We start from the raw sequence: 25,124 nt of genomic DNA, 5'->3' as shown, positions 1-25,124 counted from the left end.
CATGACGCGGAGAGGCCTTGGGCACATTTCAGGTGTCGGCACGGGGCCCGCCTTGGCACCGGGCCTCGGCGGCAGCAATAGGCCCAGCCCACCTCAGCCCTGCCACCTGCACAAGATGGCGGCCGCCGCCTCTCCAGCAGCTGCTGGAGGCCGTGCTGCCATTGGCTGGCTCAGAACACCTGACCCCGCGGGCTGGGCGCTCTGCTGCGCTGATTGGCCAATGCCGCGCGGCAGCTCAGGCGGCGGGGAGACGGGCAAGCGGCGCGTGCACCTCCTTCAGGGGTCTCTCAAGATGGCGGCCGGGGGGCAACTGCTGACCTGGTGAGCGCCTTCCCGCTTCTCCCACCCTAACCCTGCAGCCCCTGCCTGAAAAGCGGGGGGCGGAAAGAGCTCCCGGCACTCCGCGCAGCCTCCCGAAAGGAGAAGGCTCCGCGGAAAGCCCGATGGGGGTGGGGTGGAACCCGCATGTGCGGGGGCCGAGCTGGGGTCCCGTGTCCGACGGGCTGCGCTCCCGCGGTGGGGGGGATCCGGGATCCCGCCATTCGTTGTGTCTGTGGAAGAAGGGAGGAGGGGATGCGCGTTCCTTGAGGAAGAGTCAGTCTGTATGTGATGTCTGCTCAGAAATGAGGAGCAGTTAAGTAACGCACCTCCAGGGTATGGATGTGGCAGTGACGCTGTTCTTGTTTTTAATATGAAAAGCCCTACAAAGAAGTAATCAGGCTTTTTAAGCCTAGAGGTGACTTGGTTTTGAATTAGTTCATTTGTGAGGAAGGCGGGTAAATCTTTCTTCGTGACTTTCAAAATAATTTGGTAAGATTGGCTATGTGTAAATTGTGCACTGGAAGGGCTAAATTAAAAAAAAATACACAAGTTAGGGCTGTGTAGAAGACAGAATATGTTTTCTATAAAATTAAAAAAAAGATTCTGGTATTTTCTCTCATCATTGCACCAGTTCAACCCAATGTTTATTTTTTGATTAGTGAGGAGGGGAGGTTTAGATTAGATATTAGAAGAAACGTCTTAACTGGAAAAGTAATTAAACACTGGGTAGGCTGCCTAGGGAGGTGGTTGAATTACTACCCTTGCAGGTATTTAAAAGACATGGAGATGTCATACCTGAGGGATATGGTTTAAGCACCGGACCTGGCAGAGTTGGCTTAGTGGTTGGACTAGGTGATATTACAGGTCTTTTCCAACCAGAATAAATCTGTGATCAGTTTTCCTAGTGCATAACATATGAAAGCATGTACCTCCATAAGAATTTCTCTTTGCATAACTAGAATTTATATCCTCCATTACTTAAATTTTTCTTTTTGTATGGTGAATAATGTGCATATTTTACTATTGAAAACCAGTAGGGAATTAGACTGTATATGTAACTTCAATAAAAAATGTGGAAACACTGTGTACATAGTCTCTTCTTGTTTTTTGTTTTTAATAAAAATTTTTTCCTTTGTTTTTCAGGGGAAGAAGTAGCCTTTATTTTTTTTGTATATTGTAATGTTCTTATTTTGTTTTTTTTTTTTATTATCAGGGATATTTCACCAAAAAATGGCAGTGAAGTATTTTTCTCCCATGAAATTTATGAAAAATATTCACTGGCTCCGAGCCTCTCTGAACTGTGGCATTTGTCAAACAGGTATATTCTGTTTTGTTATAGTTTTTTACTGTTTCTCATCTTCCTGTTGATGCATACCCTTACTGTTGGGACAGTAAGCTTCTGGAGTGCAAGAATTTGTGACTGACTGATTTGATCTCCTTTATCCAGGAGATCATCTGTGCTTACCTGTTGTGAAACCTTAGAAGGCAAGAAGACCCCTTTTTGGGACCTCTGGTCTTCCATGTATTTGGGTGGGAGATGATGTTTGGGGGGTTTGGGATCAGCTTTTAGGTGGGTTTTTTTGAGGGTGGTGCTTGTTATTTGCTTTCTCTTGTGCACCAAGGCAGGATGAAGTCTCACCTGTATTCTTAGGCCACTCACAGGTCATGGTATGGATGCTATAGCCCATGAAGCAGACCTAATTGTTTTTAGAAATTTTCTTGCTGTCTGCCCATGTTGACTCATTCAGTAGAAGGCTGCTGATAGTGCACATTGAAATCCTTTTTACTCCTCAGTTTTGGTAGTAGCCCACACCGTTTACATAGATGCAGCAGTACAGTTAATTCTTTGAGTAATGAAGGAACTATAGAGCCTTAGCAGACAAATGGGAAATGAAATGATGTGGTACAGGGAGTATTGTTTGGTTTTGATGCCTATTTTAATTTTCTTAAGTTGAGAAATTAGAATCAACATGTATTTTTCATGGTGAAAAGCATACCTTATATTCCTGGGATTCCACAGTTGGAGGACTGTACGTAGGCTACTGATTTATTTTTTTTTTTAAGAAACCTGGTATAGGGGTACAAATGACAAGTGTCTCGTGGTGGATGACCATTCATGCCACAAAAAATGTGGATGGGACAGGAAGGTGGCTGGCTACAGGGCTCAAGTGGGAAATGCAGCAGGTGGAGAAATAGTTTGTTCTGAATGGGAATTGCTGTAGTTTCATTAAATGGCACTGAGCAAGTGGTCTGCATTACATAACTCTTTATATCTCACATCTTCAGCTAGAGATAATTTTGCTACTTTGTCAGAGCAACTTTCTTCAGAGTTGAAAAGCTGAGGACAGCCCTCAGAGCTTGCTGCTGGGAACACTGGGTGCTAAAGTGGGTTCCTTCCTTTCGATGATGTAGAAAAAGGGTTTCTGGTGCAGACATGACTGCACTGGAGGCTGGGATTGTGTTCAGTTCTGTATTGTAGAAGTGAGTTTATAGCCAGAGCTGAAGTTGCAACCAGAAAGATTTAGAAATTGATGGCACTGAATTGTGTGGCCTTGGTCAAGAGGAAGAGAAAGAGAACTTGTCAGGGCAAAAGTGAAAGTAAAAGCTAGAGGAAATTTGTCAATTTGTATTTTGGGATTTGTGATAGATATTTACTGAAGCAGCTGTTCTCTCACCACAGAAGGTGTGAATGCAGGTTGATGATAGAATGAAGGGGAAAAATTTAAACAGTCAAGTCAAATAAAGTGTAATGCTGTAAATATGGACAGAAAAGCTCTGTCAGATTATTTGGTTTGCACCCTGATGCAGACTGTGACAGTACTGCATACTGAAATGATTTTTATGTGCTGCCATTTCATTCAGTGCTGAATATATCCAGTTTAAGCTGTTGTAGTTTCTTGATGTTCCTGCCCTGACATATCTGAGTCAGCATCTTGTCGCTGCTGCAGCTTAATTAAATTTGCCAGTTTGTGCCACAAGGATGGACATTCTCATATTCAGAGAGACAGCTGTGAAGTATTATTAAGAACTGTGGATGTGATACTGCTGGATCTGAATAACACTTGGGATGTTTTCTACTGCTGAAATTGTATCTTGAAAATAGGCTTTTTCTGAGATCAGCAGTTGATGTTCATTTTTCTCTCTCAAGAACAGCTATTTTAAATAGAGCAGACTAAGGTGGCCTTCATATGCAGGATGTTACTTCTTTGTTGTTATTAGGGCAGCTGCACCCTTTTCCTTAGCTGAATAGTATTTTTGGCAGCTGATTTCAGCATTCTTTAGGAAAATAATTTCTTACAGTGTAACTGTTTTAGGAATTTCATAGTTGAAATTTGGAATTTCTATTTTTACAATTATGTAGTTTTAGTTTGCTTCTTTTACAGTGAAAGAAAGGCTCGCTCTGGTGTTTCCAGAAAAAAAGAATGTTTCCTTTTTCACTTGTCATCTCAATATTGAATATACAGATTAAGTTATAAGCTATTTTGTTAAAAAAAAAAATCAATTATTATTTTCATCCTTAAATCAGTGCCAAACCTACTGTTGGTACCAAGGGTAAGTCTGTGCAGGTGAAGTTTCAGAATACAGGAATTCCCATGACATTGACTAAGGATAGGAATAGTGCAGTATATTGCAGGCTGGATTTGAAGTTTAGGCTTCCATGACTTACACTTATTAATTCTGACAGATAGTTACATTTGAGTGAAAAGTGTAAGTTATTTAATTTATTACTTTGTTTTCAGGGAGGCAAAGAAGAATGTGGAGGCGTTGGCAAACTCTTCAGAAAACAGACAGACCAGCACACAGGCTGCAGATCCAGTTCAGAGGAAGGCTGAAAGCACAGCTGATGACCATCCTTTCCCAGAACCTAGGGTCCCTTATCCATTTACCTCTTGTATGACTGAGAAGGAGCAGAAAACATATTTATACCTGATGACCAAGTACTCCAAAAAATTAAACCATTTTCAAGTTAATGCAGCAAGTCAAAGAGAATTATTCACCTATCAGGTAAGTGTGCATATATGAATATCACAGAGGGAGTCATACAATTTTTTTGTTACATGGAGTTCATGAAAATGTAGCAAAACTATTTCATTCAAAGTGAGTGGGAGTCTTATATTTTGTTTGGGTTTTTCTAGTAGTAGTCTTAATAACTGATGGTAAGTGTAGAGGTTTGGAAGCTGATGAGACAGACAACCCACCCCTCCCATGCCCCCTCCCAAAAAAACCCCTCCACATTAATTAATGAGAAGTTAAGAGTTCACTTTACTGTGATCTTAGCATTTCATAATGGTATCTAGCACTCTTAAGTAATGTTAGGAGGTGGAAGCATTTTGATGCTGTCTTTGACAGCACCCTGTGAAGGGAATGTTCTTCCTCAGCATGAGAGGGGTTCTTACAGGGCTGGAAAGGCATAAGTTCCCACTTACTGCTTGGTGTCAGCAGACACCAAGTGAAAGCCTATGTCTCATGTTGGTTGTAAGTATCATTTTAGTTGAATCATGTTTAACATAATTAATCAGCAAATGTTTTTTGAGCTATGCTCCCTTTTTGATGCTAATTCCTTTATTTTGTTGTAAAAATGGGAAGGTCATTCCTAGGCAAATCAGTACCTACTGCTTTGATGTTAATTGCTTATGAAGTCAGAGCTGAGATATCTTTGTCACTCTGTCATGTCAGCTTGCTGCAACAATGTCTTTTAACTTTTTGTAAATTACTGAATTATGGTCTGTTTGTTGAGGGGGGGAGGGTGTTTTGTGGGGTTGGGATTTTTTATTTTTTTTTTTTTAAGGAAAGAGGCCATGAAAATTTAATTTTTTTTTTTACATGCAAGTTAAACTTAGAGCCTGTGCAAAGACTTGCCAAACAGAGCAGCAAGTGGAGCTTGTGCCCTCCCTCATACCATCACCTGTACAACCTCTCTGGAAATCTTGCTGGTTAAATACCTAGCCTGGAGGATTACATTCTGTCTTAACGAACCTAGATTATTTCTTTTTTTTCCCCACAGCAAATGAGAGAAGTAGTAAACAATGAAATTGCAGAATTTATGAAATTTGCTCAAAATGCTGCAAAAAGCTGTGCCCAAGATTATGATGACATCTCTGAAGATGCACTACTTTATACTGAGGTAATTGCCTGTGTTCAGTTCCTTCTCTTCTTAAAGAATCACGCTGGAATTGTGAATACGATCCATAGGCACTGATCATGGCATCTGATGTTCCTGGGTCTTCTGCTCATTCTCTGTTGGGATGAGACAGGAGAAGTTGCCATTTCCTTTATTTTTGGGAAATAAGGGAAATGTAACTTTTCAATCTTAGATTTGTGTCTGTTTTTCTAAGTTGTCTTGTTGTCCGGTCACAAAATGTGTCTCCAGACTCAAAAACCTCTTTGTAGTTCAGTTAATGTCCTGAGTTAAAAGTGGAACAGAGACACATAATTTAGTTGTAAACATTACTTTGAAAAATTGTAGTTACTAAATTGTAATTGTGTCATTGTAGTTACTAAATAAAACCTGATTGTCTGTCTAATACGTAATTCAGATATCAGAAAAAATTATTTTAGGATCTGGAGTCGACATGCAAGCAAGACATATAGAATCATTCTGTGTCTTTACCTTTATGACTTTTAGCTAGGGCTGATGTAAGTTAGGTAGTAACACAAAAAAATTACTAGTCCCTCTAAAAGCCAAGATACATAAACTGAGAAGAAAATACTTACCTCGTTTAGCACAGTTCAAACTGACTTAAACTGTGGGTGGGTTTTTAATGGTTGATCTGGGCTACCTAGCCTTGCATATAAGGGCTTGAGGAGAATTTAGAATATGTTTCAGTTTTGATACCATTGATTATAAGATTATTATTGAGTTGCACTCCTATCTCTAGGTTTTTTTTAATTCTATCTCTGATTGGAAAAGTTGAACATGTCTCTAAGCTGTAATCTGCTAGATTTATCTGCATCGTCTAGAGAAAGTTTATTCAAATGCACCTTGAACTTGCACAAGAAACTTCTCTTAAGTTAAATTCTTATGAAAGATACAAATCTGTAACATACTTTCTCTTTGTTAGGAATTATTCCGTGCTTGTATTAGACATGTACAAAAGTATCCAGAGGTTTACAACCTCCAGGAGATCATGAGTATCATGGGAGGAAAGTTTCATACACAACTGACCTTCAGACTGGAAAAAAATCTTCTTGTAATGGTAATGTTTTATATATATCTATTGTTTTGGTCTTCTTTTCAAATAAGTAGAATTACATCTGCTTTGTGTTATGCAAGGATTTACATGTTTTACAACCCTAACTCAGTGCTCTGGTTAGAGGTTATAATCTATAATTACAGTTGTTAGTGAAGATGTTAAATTATTTTGGTAGTAAAGCTTAACACCCTTCATTGCATATTTGCAATAAAAATCTTACGTTAATAGTATACTCTTTATTATAACACTAACTTTATAATGCACCAGCAAAAATTCTTTGTATTTTTCATTATAAGAAGTGCAATGTTGAGTCAGCATTACTTCAGTTAAAGCAATTTTCTGCTAGTGTTTGTTTTCTTCAAGGGTACAGCAAGACGTGTTAAAACAGATTTTTCTACCATGCCTGTTCAACTGCCCACAGATTATAAAACTGTTACATCTATTATAACTCCAGAAAAAAAAGGCTTCTTTTATTCACAGTGTAAGTAACCTTTTTATTGTCATTTTTGTAGAGAAGAGCAATTTGGTCCTTTTTATGTAGCAGCATTACATTTCTTAATATTTTTTTTTCCTACCCCTACACATCATTCAGTGTAGGAACATTATGGTATCATTATTTGTTTGGTATTTCATTTGTAGCAATCACACTGCCCTCTTCAAAAGCTGAATCTTCTGAACTTAGTGCCTCTTGAAGGCACTCAATGAAACATTAGACAGGTGAACAATTAAAAGTCCAGTTGAATTGGAACACTCACTCTGTGGAATCCAGATTACATTGTTCGTTGCAGTGTTGTTCCTTGTAAACTTGCATTGCAAATTTTAATCTGTGCCTGTGTGTGTGTGTGTGTGCTGGTGTGTACATACATACATATGATTGCATGTAGGCATATAAAGGTTTCTGAGTTAAGAAAGAATTGCCAAGGTTAAGGAGAAATGTTTCAGACTGTCTAGTTTTTTGAGAAGTCAGTAAGCTTATCTTACCCTGAGAATTTCTTTTGCTAAACAGCATGAACTCCATTTCTGATTTGAACAGTTTTTAGATTCCATTCCCCCTTACTGTTAAGTATCCAATATTACCATTTGCAGTCTTCCACAGAGAAATTTAGTGAGTTTTTCATTCTGTATAACTGCTTATGCCAGATAATCTGTTATCCACTACTGTAAGGAGTTTGTTCGCATATCAAAAAACAAGCTTACAAGAGAGGCACTGTGATTGCAAAGACACTTTTGATGAAAAAATAGCAAAGGTAATGCAGGAGAGTGATACATACCTCAAGGGATGTTACAGTTATAAAAAGAATGTTTCTGATTAAGTCTCAGGTGGCAGAAGAAAGAACATACCTCGATTTATCTTATTTCTGTCTCATGGTCCTCAGTGCTTTTGGGCTCTTGTTTTTGTCTTAGTCCTTGATGTTCTCCTTATGAACATTCCCAGCCTCTTCTCTTCATGGAAAACTGTAGCCAGAGTAATTTCATAATTAAATTTCTGATTTTGTGTTCATGTTTTTATATGTATTTCAAGGCCTGTTATATGTAACCTGTATTCAAACAACTGCAGTTTTAACCATGCTTCAACATTGGAAGTCTTTTTTGTGCTATTACTTAACTTGTAAGAAGATCTGTAATATGTCTGTGAGTGAATGTTCTTTTTTTCTTTTGCAACATACTTCCATATTTCATCCAAATTCCTACTCATCCTTATAATTTAAATTAATAAGAATTAACAGAAAGATACACAATAGGAAGCTACATTTTCTGATGCTGGAAAGTGGATGCAACAGATTGAGCCAGAAATCTTCAGGGGAACTTTTTGCTTTTTTGTTTTTGTTTTGAAGCCCGGCTCTGTGGTGATATTAGGGTTTTGGAGTTGGAGGGGGTTAATCCATGTTGGTTTGGGTTTTTTTTGTTTTTTTTTTTCCTTATGAAGTTAAATTAATGTGTTTCTGTCTTAAATTCTTCTAAAATGGTTTTTTTTTCTGTTTAGGATATCAGTTCAGATTCAAATGCAGAGAAACTTGCATTGAAATACTGTCCTCAAGTTGTTTTAAGTAATCAGTCATTATTTACTTTACTGAATAATCATGGGCTAAACTACAAGGAACAATGGGAAATTCCAGTTTGTGTTAAAATGATCCCTGTTGCAGGTATAGCATGATTTTGTTATGAAAATTACTTTTTTGTTTGTGAAGACCTGTATATGTTCTCATGATCACTTTGTGCTGACTGAACAGGAAATTAGAAAATCCAGTAAAGCCAACTGCAGGAAGGTAGGAGGTAGTCTGGTTTTGTGTGCACAGTAATAGGACAGTTTAATTTTGGGTTCATTTAAAAAAGGAAGAAGCTATGGTTCATTAAAATACTAATTGTAATTATAAGCTCAGATTTTTACCTTTCCTGAATAAGCACCACTCTAGACAGTAGCTATAAGAAAATAGTTTCTTGTAGGTACATGAATATTTTACATTTAAGGAATCAAACAATGGAATGAAATTTTACTTGTTCAAGCACATTAATGGGCATAATTTGAAGTTAATAGTTATCAGTTGTCATCTGGTAAGGCATCAGGGATGTTTGTGGTGTAAAGAAAAATGTGTAGTTTAATCGGATTTTTCATGAAAAATGAACTTAAAATCCATTTCAAGCTTTCAAGGAAGATAGCTAATAGGAAGGTCTTTTTGTAGGTTTTTACACCTTGTTCTATCCTCTTTCTGAGAATAGTAACAACCTCTAGAGCTATAACCATTAACTTTGAATTTGGACATAGAGTATTTTCCATTTGGAGAAAAAAATCAGATACATGTCCTTTGGCTTTTCAAATCTATGCTCTGCTCATTGGAAAGAAAGCAAATGCATGAAGCTCTTAAAATTATCAATTTTGAACTGATTCCATTATCTAAAGAAGAAATTATTAAGTTTTATGAAATTACATGGAGCAAACATCTTCTGGCATTTACATCATAGAATGATTAATAATCATTAATGTCCATGGAGATCACTTTTCCCATATGCAACAAAAAATGTTTTGAATAAAGTAATTAACTCATCTGGATGCTATACTTGAGTTGTTAAGCATTCCATCAGTAATATGAACATAGATTTCCTCTTGTGTTATACTTTTATTTAATTCATAAGTGTTTTTTCATGATGAGTATGATTATTGTTGTTTTACAGTGGTCAGGGTGTGAGCATTTCACAGAAATTCCTAAAGCAGAATTCTCTATAGTAGTAAATAAGCTGTCAAATACCTACAAAATTAAAATTTTACACTTTGCTAAATGAAATTACATTACTTTTTCTGGAAAAATATGTCTGACTCCTTTTATATCAGCCTTGCAGTTTTTAATCTTAATTTTTAGATCTGAAATTAATACATAAAGGACATTCTGAATATGTTAGTTCTGCATTTAAGATCTGGTTACCAGTTAAACTGGTGTGTATCCTACTGCAGAATCCTAGTGATTCACACTGCATGGGGGCATACGTTTGGTTTCTGTTGGTAATGAATAAGAGTATAGTTATTTTCTTCTGGCATGAATGTGGAATGGATTTGACCATGATTGATCAGTCATGTTACTTAAGTTATTTAACAGTCTTTTTTCCTTTAACATGTACTCAGTCTCTTTCCATGCTTGAAAAGGTAGCAAACCAGCTAAAGTGGTTTATGTTGATTCACCCCTGCTGAGAAAAGAAATGACAGTCAGAGAGAGGAACCAGCTCTTCCATGAAATTCCAATGGACTTCCTAGCAACTAAAACATCTTATGTTTCAATTTCTGATGTCTCAATGGACAAACCAGCTGAGGACAACCTGCTTCAGTGGGATGTAGGTAGTTTCACCCTTTCTTAAAAACCAGGAAATAAAACAAAGGCCTACTTTATAATTCATAAGTTACTTGTTCAGTGCTATTGAAGGAAAATATACATTTACTGTTAGTAGTTTTTGTGCTGCTGGGCTACCAGTCCTATGTCTGGTTTCTTTAAATGCTTCTGTTGAACTTCATCTTTAATGTTCAGTTTATTAAAATGCATTTTGATGAGTTTATCTAAGTGGGAATAGTTTTCTCAAGAGTTTTCTTTTTAAGGGCCTTCCTGTTCCTAGGGCTTAAGGTAATGCATGTTAAACACAGGAAGAATTTTTTCCAATTACTGACTTAAACCATGTTGCTCTTTCTCTCAGCAGTCAAAATACGGATAGTAGAACCTTTTTTATGTTTTCATTTTGACAGTGTCTCATTTGTCATTAAATGCTCTACTTCTTTGTTTAGTTTGGGTTTTTTTTTATTGGTTTGTTTAGTTTTGTTTTGTTGTTTGGTTGGGTTCTCTTTAAAATTTTGTTAGGTGTTAATATTATTATTTTTTCCTCCCTGTTTCAAGATGTCTTCTGATACTTACCAGTACAGGAAGATTTCACTTCCAGATGACACAGGGATGGATTTTGATGGTGATGTGACAGAACTGGAAACCTTTGGAGCAACTGTCAAGCACTCGAGAGCTTCTAAAATGGAAAGTACTTTTCCTGCAGTTAGTAACACTGCTAAAGTTGTATCACATGGCCTAAAAATGGGGGAAAAAAGTACATCCATCATAAACAATGTAGGTGAAGAAGAGAAAAACACTATTTCTGAGCAGCAGGTTTCATCATGTGCCAGCATGCAGCTTCCATCATTAGACAGCTTTCTGTGCATCAGCCCTGAAGAAAATTCATCTCAAAAAAGCTTTCATTCAGAGGAGGTAGGACTGAACAAGGTACAGCATGTCATGACCAAGGAATTATCAGGCAATGAAACAACATTCAGTACTCTGTCTAATGCTCTTAGTGGCAAGAAAGAGGCTGATGTTGCACAAAAAAATGAGATCTGTGCTTCTTTATGCAGTAGTGACACAGATGAAGAGCGTTTGATAATTGATACAGAATCTAAAAACACTGATAGTTGCAAAACTACTGTACCAAACCCTGTTTTTCAAACCTCAGCAGACACTCCCAAGTCCCCTTCCCTCACCCAGATTCCACTAGCAAGTGTGACTGATTGTTCATCTACCAAGGATCAGGAAAAAAATGCCTCCAGAAAGCATACAAGAAAGTTGTCCAAAGAATTTGATCCCGTTGGACAGATTCTGAAAATGCAAACTGAACTTCTCAAGTCGCCTTCCAAAAAAGATTATGAGCAGCCAGCAGTGAGCTGTGATAATTCTAATGCTGTGCCAGGCCATGAGTCTCAGTCTTCAAATCCACTGGTGAACTCCAGCAGAGAAACAGTTCCAGCCCCTGCCTCAAATCCCAATGTCTCATCTAGAAATACCTGGACTTGGCTTTTTCAGGGAGTGCCGAGGAGTAAGTCATTGTGTTTGTTGTGTAAGGAGTAAAATTGCAAATTTTCACTTAAATTTAACAGAAACCATCTCTTATCTGAAGGACATCATAATAATACCTATGTTATATTTGGAGATAAGACTTCTTTTTTTTTTTTAACAATACCTTCTCTGAGAATTACTGTCCTGCACACTTAAGGGAGCATTTTGAGAGCTGTTTGTCCACAGAGATGAATGTGAAATATTGTTTTACTTGAGAGAAACAAGAAGTTATTAAACAAGTTTTTTAAGCAGGGAAAAGAAATAGTTTTGTAGTGGAATGACTTACTTTTTCTCAGAAATTCAAATATTTTAGTCTGGGCTGCAAGTGTCCAAGAGTCACAGTTTAGTTGTTGTTTCTTCTCTCCCAACAATCTGTTCCACAAGATTAATGAGAAATGGCTTGAGCAACCAGTTACTGTTATTATATCTCTGTCTCTTAAAAGGCCAGAGAATGGAATTCAGGTATTTGATAATAGTTTACTGTTATTTTTAATAGAGGTAGTGAGGCTGATATTTGCTAAGATGCCCAAGAGTGACTGTGAAAAAATAGAATTGTACAAACAGAAAGTTCTATAGCAAACTGATAAATCTCTTGAGTGTCTTTTTTTGCAGAAAACCTGAATTAAGTTAAATGTTTTACTACCAGATAATAATTTCTGGTCACTTGGATGATAGTGTCTCACACAGGATAGATGTGTTCAAAGATGCACATGAACTCCAAATTTAAGGTTAAATGTATTTATTTGTAACACTGCAGCAATGCTTATTTGTATATGTAGTTTTGACACATATTTCCACATATCTGCGGGACAAAACAGTAACTCTGAAGCAGGTTGGAGATTATTCTTGTTTAGTTTAAGTGTTTTGTTAAAATACCTCTTAAGGGATGCAGGGATGTTTGTTAACCTATCTCAAAGCTGCACTTTGACATCTAAAGGAATTGGGTGTTTCTTTTGAAGATATTACTACTGAATTTGAAGGTGAAGCAATCTCAGTTTGGAACAGGGGCTTCTGCTACCATAAATGGATGGCAGCTTTCAGGAGGCATAAATTTTAAATACAATTTTTGTCTCTTTTGTGTTGAGTGATGGTGGGTTAAAAACCAGCCTTTGAACTCCATTTTATGAGCAGTGTCTCACAGCTCTGTGTAAGAAATCTAATGATAAGGATATAATCTGAGGGAATATTTAAAAATACACGGTGTTTAAAAATTATAGAGTACATTTTCCAAGTTTAAATTGTTTTTATGCATAAGCAACTTCCAACTAAATGTTTGCTACCCTGAAATTTTAGGAAACAAAGCAGATCCTGTTTAAAAAAACAAAAACAAAACCTTAAAACATGTACTGCAAGATTAAAAAACTTATTAGTTTCATGGTAAGGAATGTGCAAGCTTGTAATTTTCTGTTTTATTTATTTTCATTAGGAAAGCTGACAAGTGAACTTCAAGTACTTGAGGAAGACCCTTCGGAGTATGAAGCACCGCAGGATGGCAACCTTGTATACAAGCTCTTCAGTCTGCATGATCTGTTGTTACTTGTGCGCTGCAGTGTGCAAAAAGTGAAGTCATTGCCTCAATACAAAAAAAAGAAAAAGCCTCAGAAGGTACAGATTTTGCTGTTAGCTTTGCTTGCTTTGGTTGGTTGGTGTTTTGGTTTTTGGTTTTTTTGAACAGTTGTACTCAGCTGGGATCTCAGTCCTTCATAGCATTTGTGTTTTCACTTAAACAATTAATATAGTTGATTGTAACTCCACAGTGTTGTTTCTTTTTTAAGTAAATACTTGCAGTAGAAAGAGAGAGAAGGATAACTTGGGAGTTCTTGAAACCTACTTGATCAGAAGATAAGCATGTGTGATTTCTGCAGTTCTTACTATAACTACATTACAGTAATATGCATGGGTAATTATACTCCTGTAAACTACTGCCAATTTGAACTAAAACTTAAAAGTTAATGCATCAATTAGGTTTTTGGCCCAAGGCTCTGAGAATCAATCTTCATAAATATTTTCAAGCCAGAATTCAGCCTTATTATAAAGCAGAGAAGCAGGGAGATAGAATGGACCTCAGAGCACACGTTTGAAAATGAAGATTCCATTCATTCTGTTTGAAAAGACTATGGCAAGTCATTTGTCTTAAGGAATAAAATGCTTTAAGTGCAAATATAATCCAAATATTCCTTGTAACATTAAGAGAAGGAAAACTTACTCTGTAATGCTTGGTAATTTATGATTTTGTCAAGAATCTTCTCAGTAAGTTAACAAATTTAATGTGTTACCTCGCTCCCTAGAATATGAGAAGTATGTTAGACCTATAGAGGTGTACATATGTTGTTGAAATGGAAATAGATCTTTTTTACTGATTGCTTACAACGATTCCATGCTCAGAATCTTATCTTGAAGAAATAGCATCTCTTTGCTTTTGAGCCACTGACTATAAAATCCTGTAAACAGTTCCTTCAGTAATCAGAAACCAAGCACTGTTGTTAATTTTTAATTCCTGCTGTAATTTAAACTGTGATTTGTCAGTGAGAAAAGGCTTGTATTTTCTGTGTTAGCCTCTGATTTCTAATGAGAGATCTATCACTGGGCTCTAATTTCAAGTGAGATCCTGAGAAGGGGAATAATTCACTAATGAGAAGCAAATCAGAAATATAATCATGTATTTTTTCTTGAATTCCTGCAGAGGGCAGTACAGCACGAAAGGATGAACTTCAAATGTATTTAGGTGCATGGAATAATTACTTCTTTTCTAGGTGTGAGGGTTTGGGGTGTTTTTTGTACATCTTGCCTTTTTCTATATAGAGACTCTGTAGTCTGAAGTTTCTACTGTGGGTTTTGTAGAATGTGAGCCATCACACAGAATCTGTGAAATGACTTTGTTGCTTCAGCTCCAGTGGAAGCCTACTGTAATAATCCAGTACAAAATGCAGCTTAGTTTTGGATAGTGGAGTGCTGATTTTTCTTCTGTCTTAACCTTTGATTTTTCTTCTATCTTAACCTTTGATTTTTCTTCTATCTTAACCTTTATAGCTTACTCCAATATTCCTGTTACCAAAACTAGAATACCAAGCCTATTATGGTGTCGAAGCTCTTACAGAAAGTGAAGTTTGTCAGTTGTGGACAGAGAGCATGTTGCATTCTGAATGCTTATTCTATATTGGTAAGTTCATGTGTTTATTTTTTGCTGAAAAAACATTTATGTCTGAGTATTTGTAGAATAACAAGAGAAAAATACTTGCTAAAGGTATATTCTATATGTTGTTACTTATTTTAACTTCCTAATTTTGGTTTTCATTTTGATCTTCACGTATTTTGTCTGAGATTTCTGTTGAATAATTAACGTGCCTATTTCAGCTTTGGTTTTACATTAATAGCATCCACTAATCTTTGTTTCAAATAAATATGTTTGTTTACCTTTTGAAGACAAATGCAGCTCTAGTTATGAATTTAGTTCTCTGAAGTTAGTAGTCTTCATTACTTAGTCTTTGGTATTGGAGTTTTTCTAAGTTTGTTTTGGGTTTTTTTTAACGAGCCATGCAGCATGAATTATTGCAGGAATGATTGAGCTTGCAGTAAGGGAAAAAGGTCAGGTGTTTCTTAATCTTTGAGAACAGGCACTGATGTTCACATTTCTGTGCTGATAACATGTAGACAGGTAAGATACAAAAGAATGAAGAAAAACAAGCAAGACAGCCAAGTTCTGTCTTTCAGAAATAAGAGAAATTGCATTCCTTGACAGCAAGGTCCATGTCTCGTATCTGAGGTACTGGAAGTAATCTTCTGGCTTTGCAGAGATTAAATTCCTAACAGGAAAGAGAAAAATACAGAAAGAAAAATAGTAGCATATGTTTGTCAGAAACTTCTTTCCATAGCTCTGATATTCTTCAGGAGTTCTGAACACAGAGTGATAATTACTTAAGCACATTTTCCAGGTTTTTTGTTGTGATCCATGAAATTTAATTTCTTAAGATGTGGTATACCTTGAAATCCTCCTGTCAAAGGGATGGTCTTCTTACTCCTTGTCCTGTGTCATGCATGCACCAGATGGAAACAGGAGACAATGTAATAGAATCTATGCATGAAAAGTAACACACGTTCAGTGATAATGAAGCAGGAAACTACAGAGCTCATGTAGAGGAGTTGACAGCTGTAGTTTAAAGCACAGGAATTAGATAAAAACAAACAGTAAAGCAGAGATGCAAAGCATGAAAATGTTCACAGCAAAATATAAGACCATTTACCCACATAAACCAAGCATGCTAGGAATGCAGCATTATCAGGGAGGCTTCACTAACAGATGTCCTAGAGAAAATAATGTATTCATGTTTGTACAGTGATGTTTTAAAAATCAGGAAGGTTTTTCTGTTAGGATACATATGTTCTGTAGAGAAATGAAACCAATGTATATGAAGAATGTAGCCAGATTATTTTGACAATGCTTTTAATATATAGAGAACTCTCTGATACTAATTACCTTGTAATTAATAAGGTTTTAAAAGGGAAAATCTGCAACCAAGTGGTTAGTTAAAATGCGTTTTAGAATGTGTTTGGCACTTGCTATTAAGTGAGGGCAATCCTGTTTGTACAGTGAATGAATGTTCTACAGTTGGAGCTGTCTCACTTTCCTCTTGAAAAAAATCATGGGTTTTATGGTTGTTATGGCAGCAACTGTGGCTTGTGGTTGCCTAACCTTTCCACTTGTGCACTGAATTACACTTACGCTGTTGGTAGCTCATGTCAGAATAGTATTTTAGAAATTCTGAGTTCTCTCTTTCCTAATCCTTACTCTGCATCTTAGGGAATTGAAAGGCTTGTGTGAAATGTAGTAAATTTGGGATAGTAGTGCATTTATTTTTGTCAACTGTCCATATTTAATGGAAATTATGTTTCTAATGTTAAATGGAAAAAAAACCCAAAATGGTATTTGCTGTGTTTTTTTCCTTCTGTAAAAAAAATCCTCACAGAGATAATTGTGCACATAATTCTCCATTTCTAATTATATCTTAACACACTATACTGAAACAGTTCTTTTTTTCAAAAAGAAAAAGAGTGTACTGAATTGTGCTGAAATTTATTCTCTTGTTGAAGATTTTTATCAATGTTTTTGTTGACATTTGTAGAGTCACAAGCAGTGTGAGGAAATAATGAAACTGCAGAGAGAGCTAGCTTGCTTACAAAGTACACAAGCTGAAGGAACACACAGTTATCTCATCTCCCATCAGCTACAGGATACCTGACTTATGGCTTGCACATAGAAATTTGCAGACAGCTCATCAGCCAACACCCTTTTTATAGAGGCTCTCAGGAGCGTAGGAGAAAGCAGGCTGCATGCTGCAGGCGTTGTTCTGGTGTGAATGGCCAGTCTGTGAATGTCCCCTTCAGATACAGAGGTTCCTCAGTGTCTCCTGCATAGAAACCAGCAGCTGTGGAATGAGCCTGAAGCTCTGGGCTGGCAGGCTACAGTGGCCTGGCCTTTTAAGTGCTTTCTCTGTTCATGAGCTTGGAAGAAAACATGGTCAGGATTGAGAAACACTGGTTATTCCAGTGGTGTTTGTTTGTCAGCTCTTGGAAACATTTCTTCCAGCAGCAAACCCCAGGCTCCACAGAGGTTCTCTTTTTTGTGCTCTGGTGATTAGGATTAGTATTCTCAGAATTAGTTAGTGTTGTCTCTGTCCTGCACAGTAAATCAGTACTTCCCACCACTATTATTTAAAAAAAAAAGTCTGCTACAACTAGCAAGTTAAAGGAGTTGGACTCTCAGCACGGGACCAGCTTTTGATTCTGACAGAAGAGGTGATTTGCTCAGGTAGGCAAATTAGGGGATGCAGATTTTTGGTACCAACATATACTGGAGGTCGATGAAAAGGCAGTCATGGAAGTAAATGATCCATTTTATCAAAGAACACCTACAGCAGGTTTTATCAGGAAACTGTAGCCATATTCTACTTAGGGATTCCTTCTGCTTACATCCAGAAATACTGAAATTCTGTCCCCAGAGACAATCCTGTAAGGGTGGTAATATCCTGGTGTTATGGACAGTTTAAAATGGGGTTAATGCTTCATTCTCCTTCATTAATCTGATACCTGAAAGTATGAAAACTGCTGCTCTCGTGTGTTTGGTGTTTTAAGTCAGCTGTAGTAGAGCCATATATTTAACTTTTTAAGTTTACCCCACACTGAGTTTGCAACTATGCAACAACTGTTTGAAAATTATGACTTTACCATTACTAACACAGTACCTGCAACTTGCGTTTTTGTTCAGATGGGTTTGAGACTGTATAGATCTTACGTGAAGCCTCTAAAATTGAAGTTTTAAGAGTGCTGCAGACCTCACTGTTAAATTGTTTAGGAGTTCCTGGTTCTTGGAAAAACATAATTCACTATCTCAACAGTCTTGTAATAAAATAAGCGTGTGTGTAAACTTCTTTGGACCTTGGTCTGTGCCTCATGAGTGTCCAGCGTTGTTCTTCAGTGTTGAATCACTCTCTGTGGCTAAGGGAGGTGTCTCCTAGCTCAGCAAAGTGACTCAGCAGTGCTGTCAGCTCAGCAGATGACAGAAAACAGCAGTGCTGGTAGATCACCTTGCTTGGTTGCTGATTTAAGTCCCTTTGCTACTCTTAAAGGAAATGTTACATCTGCAGAGGGAGTAATCTGTGGCATGTTTCCCAAATACAATGTTTGCACGTGATCTTAACAATCAATAAAGTTGTAATAAGCTTTGCTGATAAATGAGAACATTTTGCCCTGACCATTATTCACTTATGTCCTTTAAGTGCCAAAGTAAAACTTAATGCAAAAATAATAGTTTATCTGCACTTGCATAGGATTATTTTGACCTTTAAATCAAGACAACTTTGCTGTCTATTGAGTTTTGAAATGGAGAAGTTTCCTATTTAAGGAGAGTTTGATAAGGAAAAGAGAACACAAACATTATTTTTTTTAATAACTGCTTCAAGTTTCCTTTCCTGTGCTTAGCAATGACAAGTATTAAACCAAGCTGCCTAGTCTTGCACAAAATGAAGGTATCAAAAGTAACAGTGTACAGTGTTGAAAAAGAAATCAGTTGCCCTGGTCCATTATCTTAAATTTTGTTGAAAATCAGCATTGTTACTTGGTCTTGTCACACATCACATAAGAAATTGTTAGTAATGTTTAGATTGGAATGTGAAATGCTTTGATTTAGCAGTTTTAACTGTACAATGGAAGCATTTACCCTTCCTGTGAGGGAAGATTTATGCTAAGGCTGTAAATTCCACCGAGTTGGTTGTATTTTATTATGCTGCCTTCACTTAATCCTCCTTGTGGGAGCTGGAGTAGAACAGAGTTCTGGGAAAACCAGAACATGAGGGAGAACCTGAAGGTAAGGCATGATCATCACATCAGTGCTGAAACTTTGCACATGATCTTTATTGCTTGTTAGTTGAAAATGTGGGTTAAACTCTTGTTGGCAGCTTTTATTAAAAAATGTGATGAGCAAAGCTTTGTCTTTGACATAGCTAGCAGTAAGAACTCAGTCTTTAATTATTTTTCTATGAATAAGGCCTGAATTTTAATTTTTTATTTTAATTTTTATTTTTTCATGGGAGGACAAAAGATCAAGAGATGAAGGTACAGAATGGCCAGAAAATAAAAAACAATTTTTGGTAAAGTGTGTCAGAATAGAAAAACAAGTAGATTATACTCAAAAGTAAGTCTGTTGCAAATCGTAAATTTTCATGCTCTGTGCAGTGAGGAACCAGAGTGATAAGGATAAAAAGAATTTCAGAAGATAAAATCTTAACTGGTTAGATTAAGGCCATAACAAAATGAGTGACATATCCTGGACATCACTCAAGATGCCGGGCTTGCAGGAATCATGGGGATCTCTCTGGTTTAGAAAGACAGCCTGAATACAGATGTCTGTACTTGAAGCAACTATGCATTTCACTTTCTGTTACCATGCAAGGTGGATACTTTTCATTGTTCTGCACTGTAAAAGAGCAAAATTTTTTATTCCTTTTTAAAAAGCAGTAGGACTGCAAATTTTGCTTTTGCATTTGTTCTCTTTTATTTTTTGTGTATTAATTGAAATAATATTTTTCAGGACGTATTGATGCTTTTACATCAAAGCTTATTATGCTAGAAAAGATTTCTCCTGAAGCTTTAAGAGAAAAACTCGGATTGATTAAGTGAGTATATTAGTAGGGGATTTTAGCAATTATTTAAAACCCTAACAAGCCTTGCATGTTACAACCCTCTATTTTTTTGTCCACAGGCCTGCAAATTCATTAAATATACTCCATCACATTTTGAAGAAAGTGTCTGAGTAAGTGCTCTGTTCTTGTTCATTGTATTTATTTGCAGCATTACCTGGGTTATTCTGTGTCTTCTGTAGAATGCTTGTCTACTCTTCGATTTTCTTTTTCAGGAACATTGCATATTTTATAAGTTCTTTTAGGGCTTGCATTGCATGATGCAGTACTGTGGAAAAAATGCTTTGGCTTACAGGTTTTGTATCAATTATACGAAAGGGTGAGAACTTGGTTTTTATGAACCAGTTATTGAAGAGTGTAAACTTCTGTGTTGATTAAATAGTTCACAGGAGTGTGTTGTAGTATTATGTATGGAGGCTGACACTTAGAATTTGGACATCTGTTTTTTGTGAGTCTTTCTGCTTAATGTGTATAAATAATGCTCTTTATGTTCCCTTTTTCTTAGCTTGACTTATCACAGTATATATCTTTCTCTATATAGTGTTCCAGCCTCTCTCTTACTGCTTCCTGTATTTAACTACTTCTAGGCTTTCAATCTGCAGGTGTCTCAATTTTTTTTTGTGAAGCAGGTTTCTTGCACTGTGTGTATGATGCTTCTTAATTCAATTTGCAGAAGAGTTTTCCTGCACTTCATAATTCTGTAGCTTGGTGATTTGTGACTAAGATTCTTGATATGGGCATTTGGTTGACATTTATCTTCCTGAAAACCTGTTTAATCCTGCATGGATTTAGAGCATGTCTGTTCTTTTTAGGGCACTGGCTAAAGAATGAATAGTTTTCCAAGTATGGATGGGTTTCACTGTATGCTTAATCTATACGTTGATGGTCAATTAGCCCATTATGGCTGCATTACAAATGCACGAATTAGTATGTGTTAACAGTTTAATTAATGCATTTCATTTCTGTAGCTTTTTTATAACAGCTTCTGATTAGCAAATATCTGAAGATGTTTTTCTTTTGCGTAAAGAACTTAATAGCAATTCAAATCAAATGAAACAGAACAAACATCTGAATAATATTTTTTCTTTTTTAATTTATTTTTTTAGTTTGCAGGAGGGCTCTTACTTGTTGAGTCATGCAGCAGGAGATTCTTCAGTTGCAATCTACAAAAGTTCTCTTGACAAGTCAGTGAGAGCATCTTATAACTTACATAAAGCTCATTGTGATCTGCCTCCTGTACCTGCCACTCTTTCAGTCCCATGGGTACCGCTGGATCCCAGCCTCCCTTTGCCCTATCACATGATTCATGGAAGAGTTCCATGCACCTTTCCACCTGCACCCCAGGACTCCAAGTGGAAACAGAAGGTCAGTATCACACATGGTGGAAAAAGCACATTAGCAGTTTTGAAATAGTCTATTTCAGTGCCTTGTATGTATGTATGTGTACTAAGCTAGTATGTTTATCTTGGGGTCAGAGAGAACCTTTGGAGTTCTGGATCCACTCCAAAGTACAGGGATACCTCTTTTTTCTGAAAAATATTTAAGGCAAGATTCATCTTACTTAGCTTTAAACATTGCAAAAACAGTGCTTAAGCTCATTTGCTCTTAACAGAGGGAAATGGAGTGTTTTGTAAGATCGTAAGTAGATCATAGGACTCATGCTATAGTGTTGTCGTTTTCTCTCTGATGACTTGAACAGTAGTGACAAGAACAAATGTAAACAGGTAAAATCAGGTAAGAATACACTTTCCCCCTACTCCCTGTTTGATGGCAAAATCTTGAGTGTCATATAATAATGATTTTGGACAGCAAAAAGAATGTAGCATTAGACTTAATTAAAAGCTTTGCAACTTACAGGCTTGCATTACAGCTGAACCAGGTATTTGCATTTATAGAGATTACTGATATTTTTCTCAGTGATGGTACTTTTTATCGATGTACTTTTTGTTCAGACAGTTTCAGGAAGGACCTTTTAATCCAGCTTCCTGTTTTTTCAGTACCACTTTTGTCTCCAGTTGTCCATATCTTTCCCCCACATGTAAAAATTATAATCTTCTTGGACTGTTTCAGCAGAAACTGACATGTGTTGGAGACCTCAGATATTAACCATAACCAGATTAATAATAAGTAGACAGGTAGAGGAGAGGGATCAAGATTAATGCTTCTTCTGTGGGAACAGCAACAAGGCACTTACCTGTAATATATGATACCTGAAATCTCATGCAGTCAAGAGAGGTTGCAAGCAAATTGGCAAAACACCAAAAAAAAACACCAAAAAAACTTGTCAGATGTTTTCCATTACTAATTGTGGGATAATAATATGGTAAGGCAGAAAACCAAGCCATGTTCCTTTTAACTGAAAGTTTAAGTGCTTTCCATATAGAAGCATGGGAGTACCTTAATTTAAGAAGATAATTCATGTGTTTAAAAGCCACAGGATAATTGTGTCTATCTTAGTGAACTGTGGGATACTTTAAGGCCCAGTTACATGTTTCATAAGAAGGCAAAATAGAGTTGTGCCTCAGTTCCTAATTACCTCATGTAACTTGGGTTCTGCCATAAGGAAATCTAGGGATATGGGCAAGAAAGTGGCAGGAGTGGTCAGATCATACTGGTTACAGGAGACCAGCCATGCCTGTCACCCAGTAATTCAGTGCCTGCTGACCATGGCTGGAAGTACAAGAATTAGAAGGCAGTTTTCTGAAAGGAGCTGTATATATTTGTGCTTTATACAGATTTAGGATTATTAATTCTAGTTAATTTTAAAATTATTTTTCTTTCTCCATGTGTCTAGGTGACTGGAGTGAAAGGGCAGTCAGACACACCCTATGAGGGAAAGCCAGGAGCTATGGAAACAAAAGGCAATCCAGCTAAGCCTGTTAGAAGCCAAGGTGTGGCTACAAAGAGGCAGAAGAAGAATGGCTGCCAACAAAGAATGATGAAGAAGAAGTGGAAAGTGAAGTACAACAAAATGCAGCAGAAGTAGGAATAGACAAACCAGACTGCAAGAAGTATGGCCTGGAGAAGGAAAAGACTGAACAAAAAATCTGAGGCTTTCTTGCAGATATAAAGGAGCTAGAACAAGCTGGCAGGAGTAGGGGCTCTGCAGCTAAGCATTCTATCAACCTTTAGCCCTTCTTATCTCTGGACACATTTCAAGTGAGAATCTCGAGTTCAGTCAGAGGGAAAAAAAAAGGCAAGTGTCTGCAGCTGAGGTTTGGGGACAAATGTATCTTTTGGTGGTATCATGATTTTCACAGAAAAACTACAACTTCAAGAATGAAGCAGTGGTCAACAGCAATATCTGGTATCACAGCACCAAGAATAATAAGTTTTCAGCTTTCTAAAGTCTTCGAGATTTGATACAGGTGTTTAATCTGACATTTTAAAATTTTATTTTACTTTGTGTAGTGTGCATGTGAGGAACAACTTTTAATTCTTTTAACACACAGTGTCTACCATTTTTGAAATAGAAAAATACATTTTCCTGTTTGGATGACGTTCATGGGGAGTTGTTCATATGCATGCCTAAACTGGTCACACAAAAACCAAAAGCTTTCAAGATGTTCTTGAAAGTCTTTTATTTGAACCTAAGAAAGTTAGCAAATACAGATATCTGACTAAGCATTCTCTGCTCATAAGGGCTTGATATGACACATTTTAATGTCATGAAAGTAAATATAAAGTATTTACATTGTTTATTGGGTATACCTGTTAGAAAATCCTCAAGTCTTTTTTTTTTTTTAAAGCAGGCTTAAACGATTATTAAAAACCATTCTTTGTCAAATACTAAGCATTTTCTGATTTAATTTTTTCCTACCATTAGATGTAATTACAGTATTACTCAGGGGCGGGGATTTTTTATTTATTTTTGCACTTTTAGCTGCAGTGATGTGTCGTGTGTCAAGCTGAACATGGATAGAGCTGTTTGCAAATTACAAGTTCTGATACAAAATCCTAAATGCACTCAGTGACTTCTCATAATAGGAATATTTTAGCTGTGAGTCATTTTTGCCAGATAACTAACTATGTGGCAATTCAAAGCAGTTTTCAGCTTGTTTATATGAAAACTTTGTCAGACTTGAATGGAATTTAGCTTTTTAATGGAGTTTCATGTTAGATGTCTGTCTATTTGTCTATATTCATACATAACTAAAAGACTTGTGTTTTCTGACCTGTTTAGAATAGGCAGGGAACCTGGAGTTCATCTACAACACATGAGAGGGCTTTTAAAGTCACTGTTATGTTGTGTTTTATTGTTCTCTTTGGGATTAAGTGGGACTGAAGTAATTTGTTCTAAGAGTTGTTTGGTTAACTCTGGCTTTATCTAGGCAGGTATTGTTTGTCATTTGTTTTGTGGAATTCATGCTTCAGAGAGCTGTGGTCTGTTTGTTTTTTCATGACTGTACAGCATGTAGATGCATAAAAGTCATACACAAATTAAAAATTTTACATACAAGTTGTAGCACAACAAGATTGCCTGGTGCAAGGAAGGAAATTGCTGTTCTCCATAACTTTGAGGATGTGAAAATGAATCTTAAGGATACTGCCAATAGGAAGGACTTAAAATATTGGAACAAAACTGTGTCACTTGTATTGCTTTTGGCTGTAAAAGCAGGGTGGTTTTATATCTTAGGCATGTCTGTGGATGCATTCCAGATCTTGCATGGACATGAAAGGTAAACAGACATTTGTTTGTGCTAATGATTGCTGCCTCCTCCTAGCTCCCATCACAGCCTTCCTTTTCCTGTGGCTGAGCAGGAGTAATAGTAAGGGTAAAATCCTCAATGTAATTTGTCTTTGTAGTCTGCCACATCCTGATAAGGTCTTATTACATAAGATGCTGTGGCAAGAGAGATACTCTTCTTAACACCATATGAAGACAAAATCATGTCCTTTTAGGTAGGAGCCTAGTACAGCAGTGAGACAGTATTTCCTTGATGATCTTGTTGCCAGGTATCTCCACTTCCCAAAAGATTGCCTTGCTTTTTCAACATGCAGTGATTGGTGCAATAAAAATGGAGGATTATAAAGTGTCATGGACCGAAGTCAAATGTAAGCTTGGT

General features: G+C 36.8%; 1 protein-coding gene across 1 annotated transcript; it reads left to right on the top strand.

The window, feature by feature from the left end:
* The first annotated feature begins 243 nt into the window (after positions 1 to 243).
* On the top strand, positions 244 to 23,812 carry ICE2 (interactor of little elongation complex ELL subunit 2). The gene is given in 16 exon segments (XM_008504675.2): positions 244 to 321; positions 1,535 to 1,639; positions 4,062 to 4,326; positions 5,327 to 5,446; positions 6,384 to 6,518; positions 6,879 to 6,971; positions 6,973 to 6,996; positions 8,500 to 8,659; positions 10,153 to 10,337; positions 10,889 to 11,846; positions 13,293 to 13,471; positions 14,897 to 15,026; positions 19,950 to 20,034; positions 20,121 to 20,171; positions 21,165 to 21,423; positions 22,853 to 23,812. Coding segments are annotated over 16 exon segments (2,970 nt in total). The 5' UTR covers positions 244 to 292; the 3' UTR covers positions 23,045 to 23,812.
* The last annotated feature ends 1,312 nt before the right edge of the window (positions 23,813 to 25,124 follow it).

Source organism: Calypte anna, chromosome 10 (genome assembly GCF_003957555.1).
Source record: "Calypte anna isolate BGI_N300 chromosome 10, bCalAnn1_v1.p, whole genome shotgun sequence".
NCBI classification, from domain to species: Eukaryota; Metazoa; Chordata; class Aves; order Apodiformes; family Trochilidae; genus Calypte; species Calypte anna.
The sequence above is the reverse complement of the archived record's forward strand: the minus strand, read 5'-3'. Positions and strand labels throughout refer to the sequence as shown.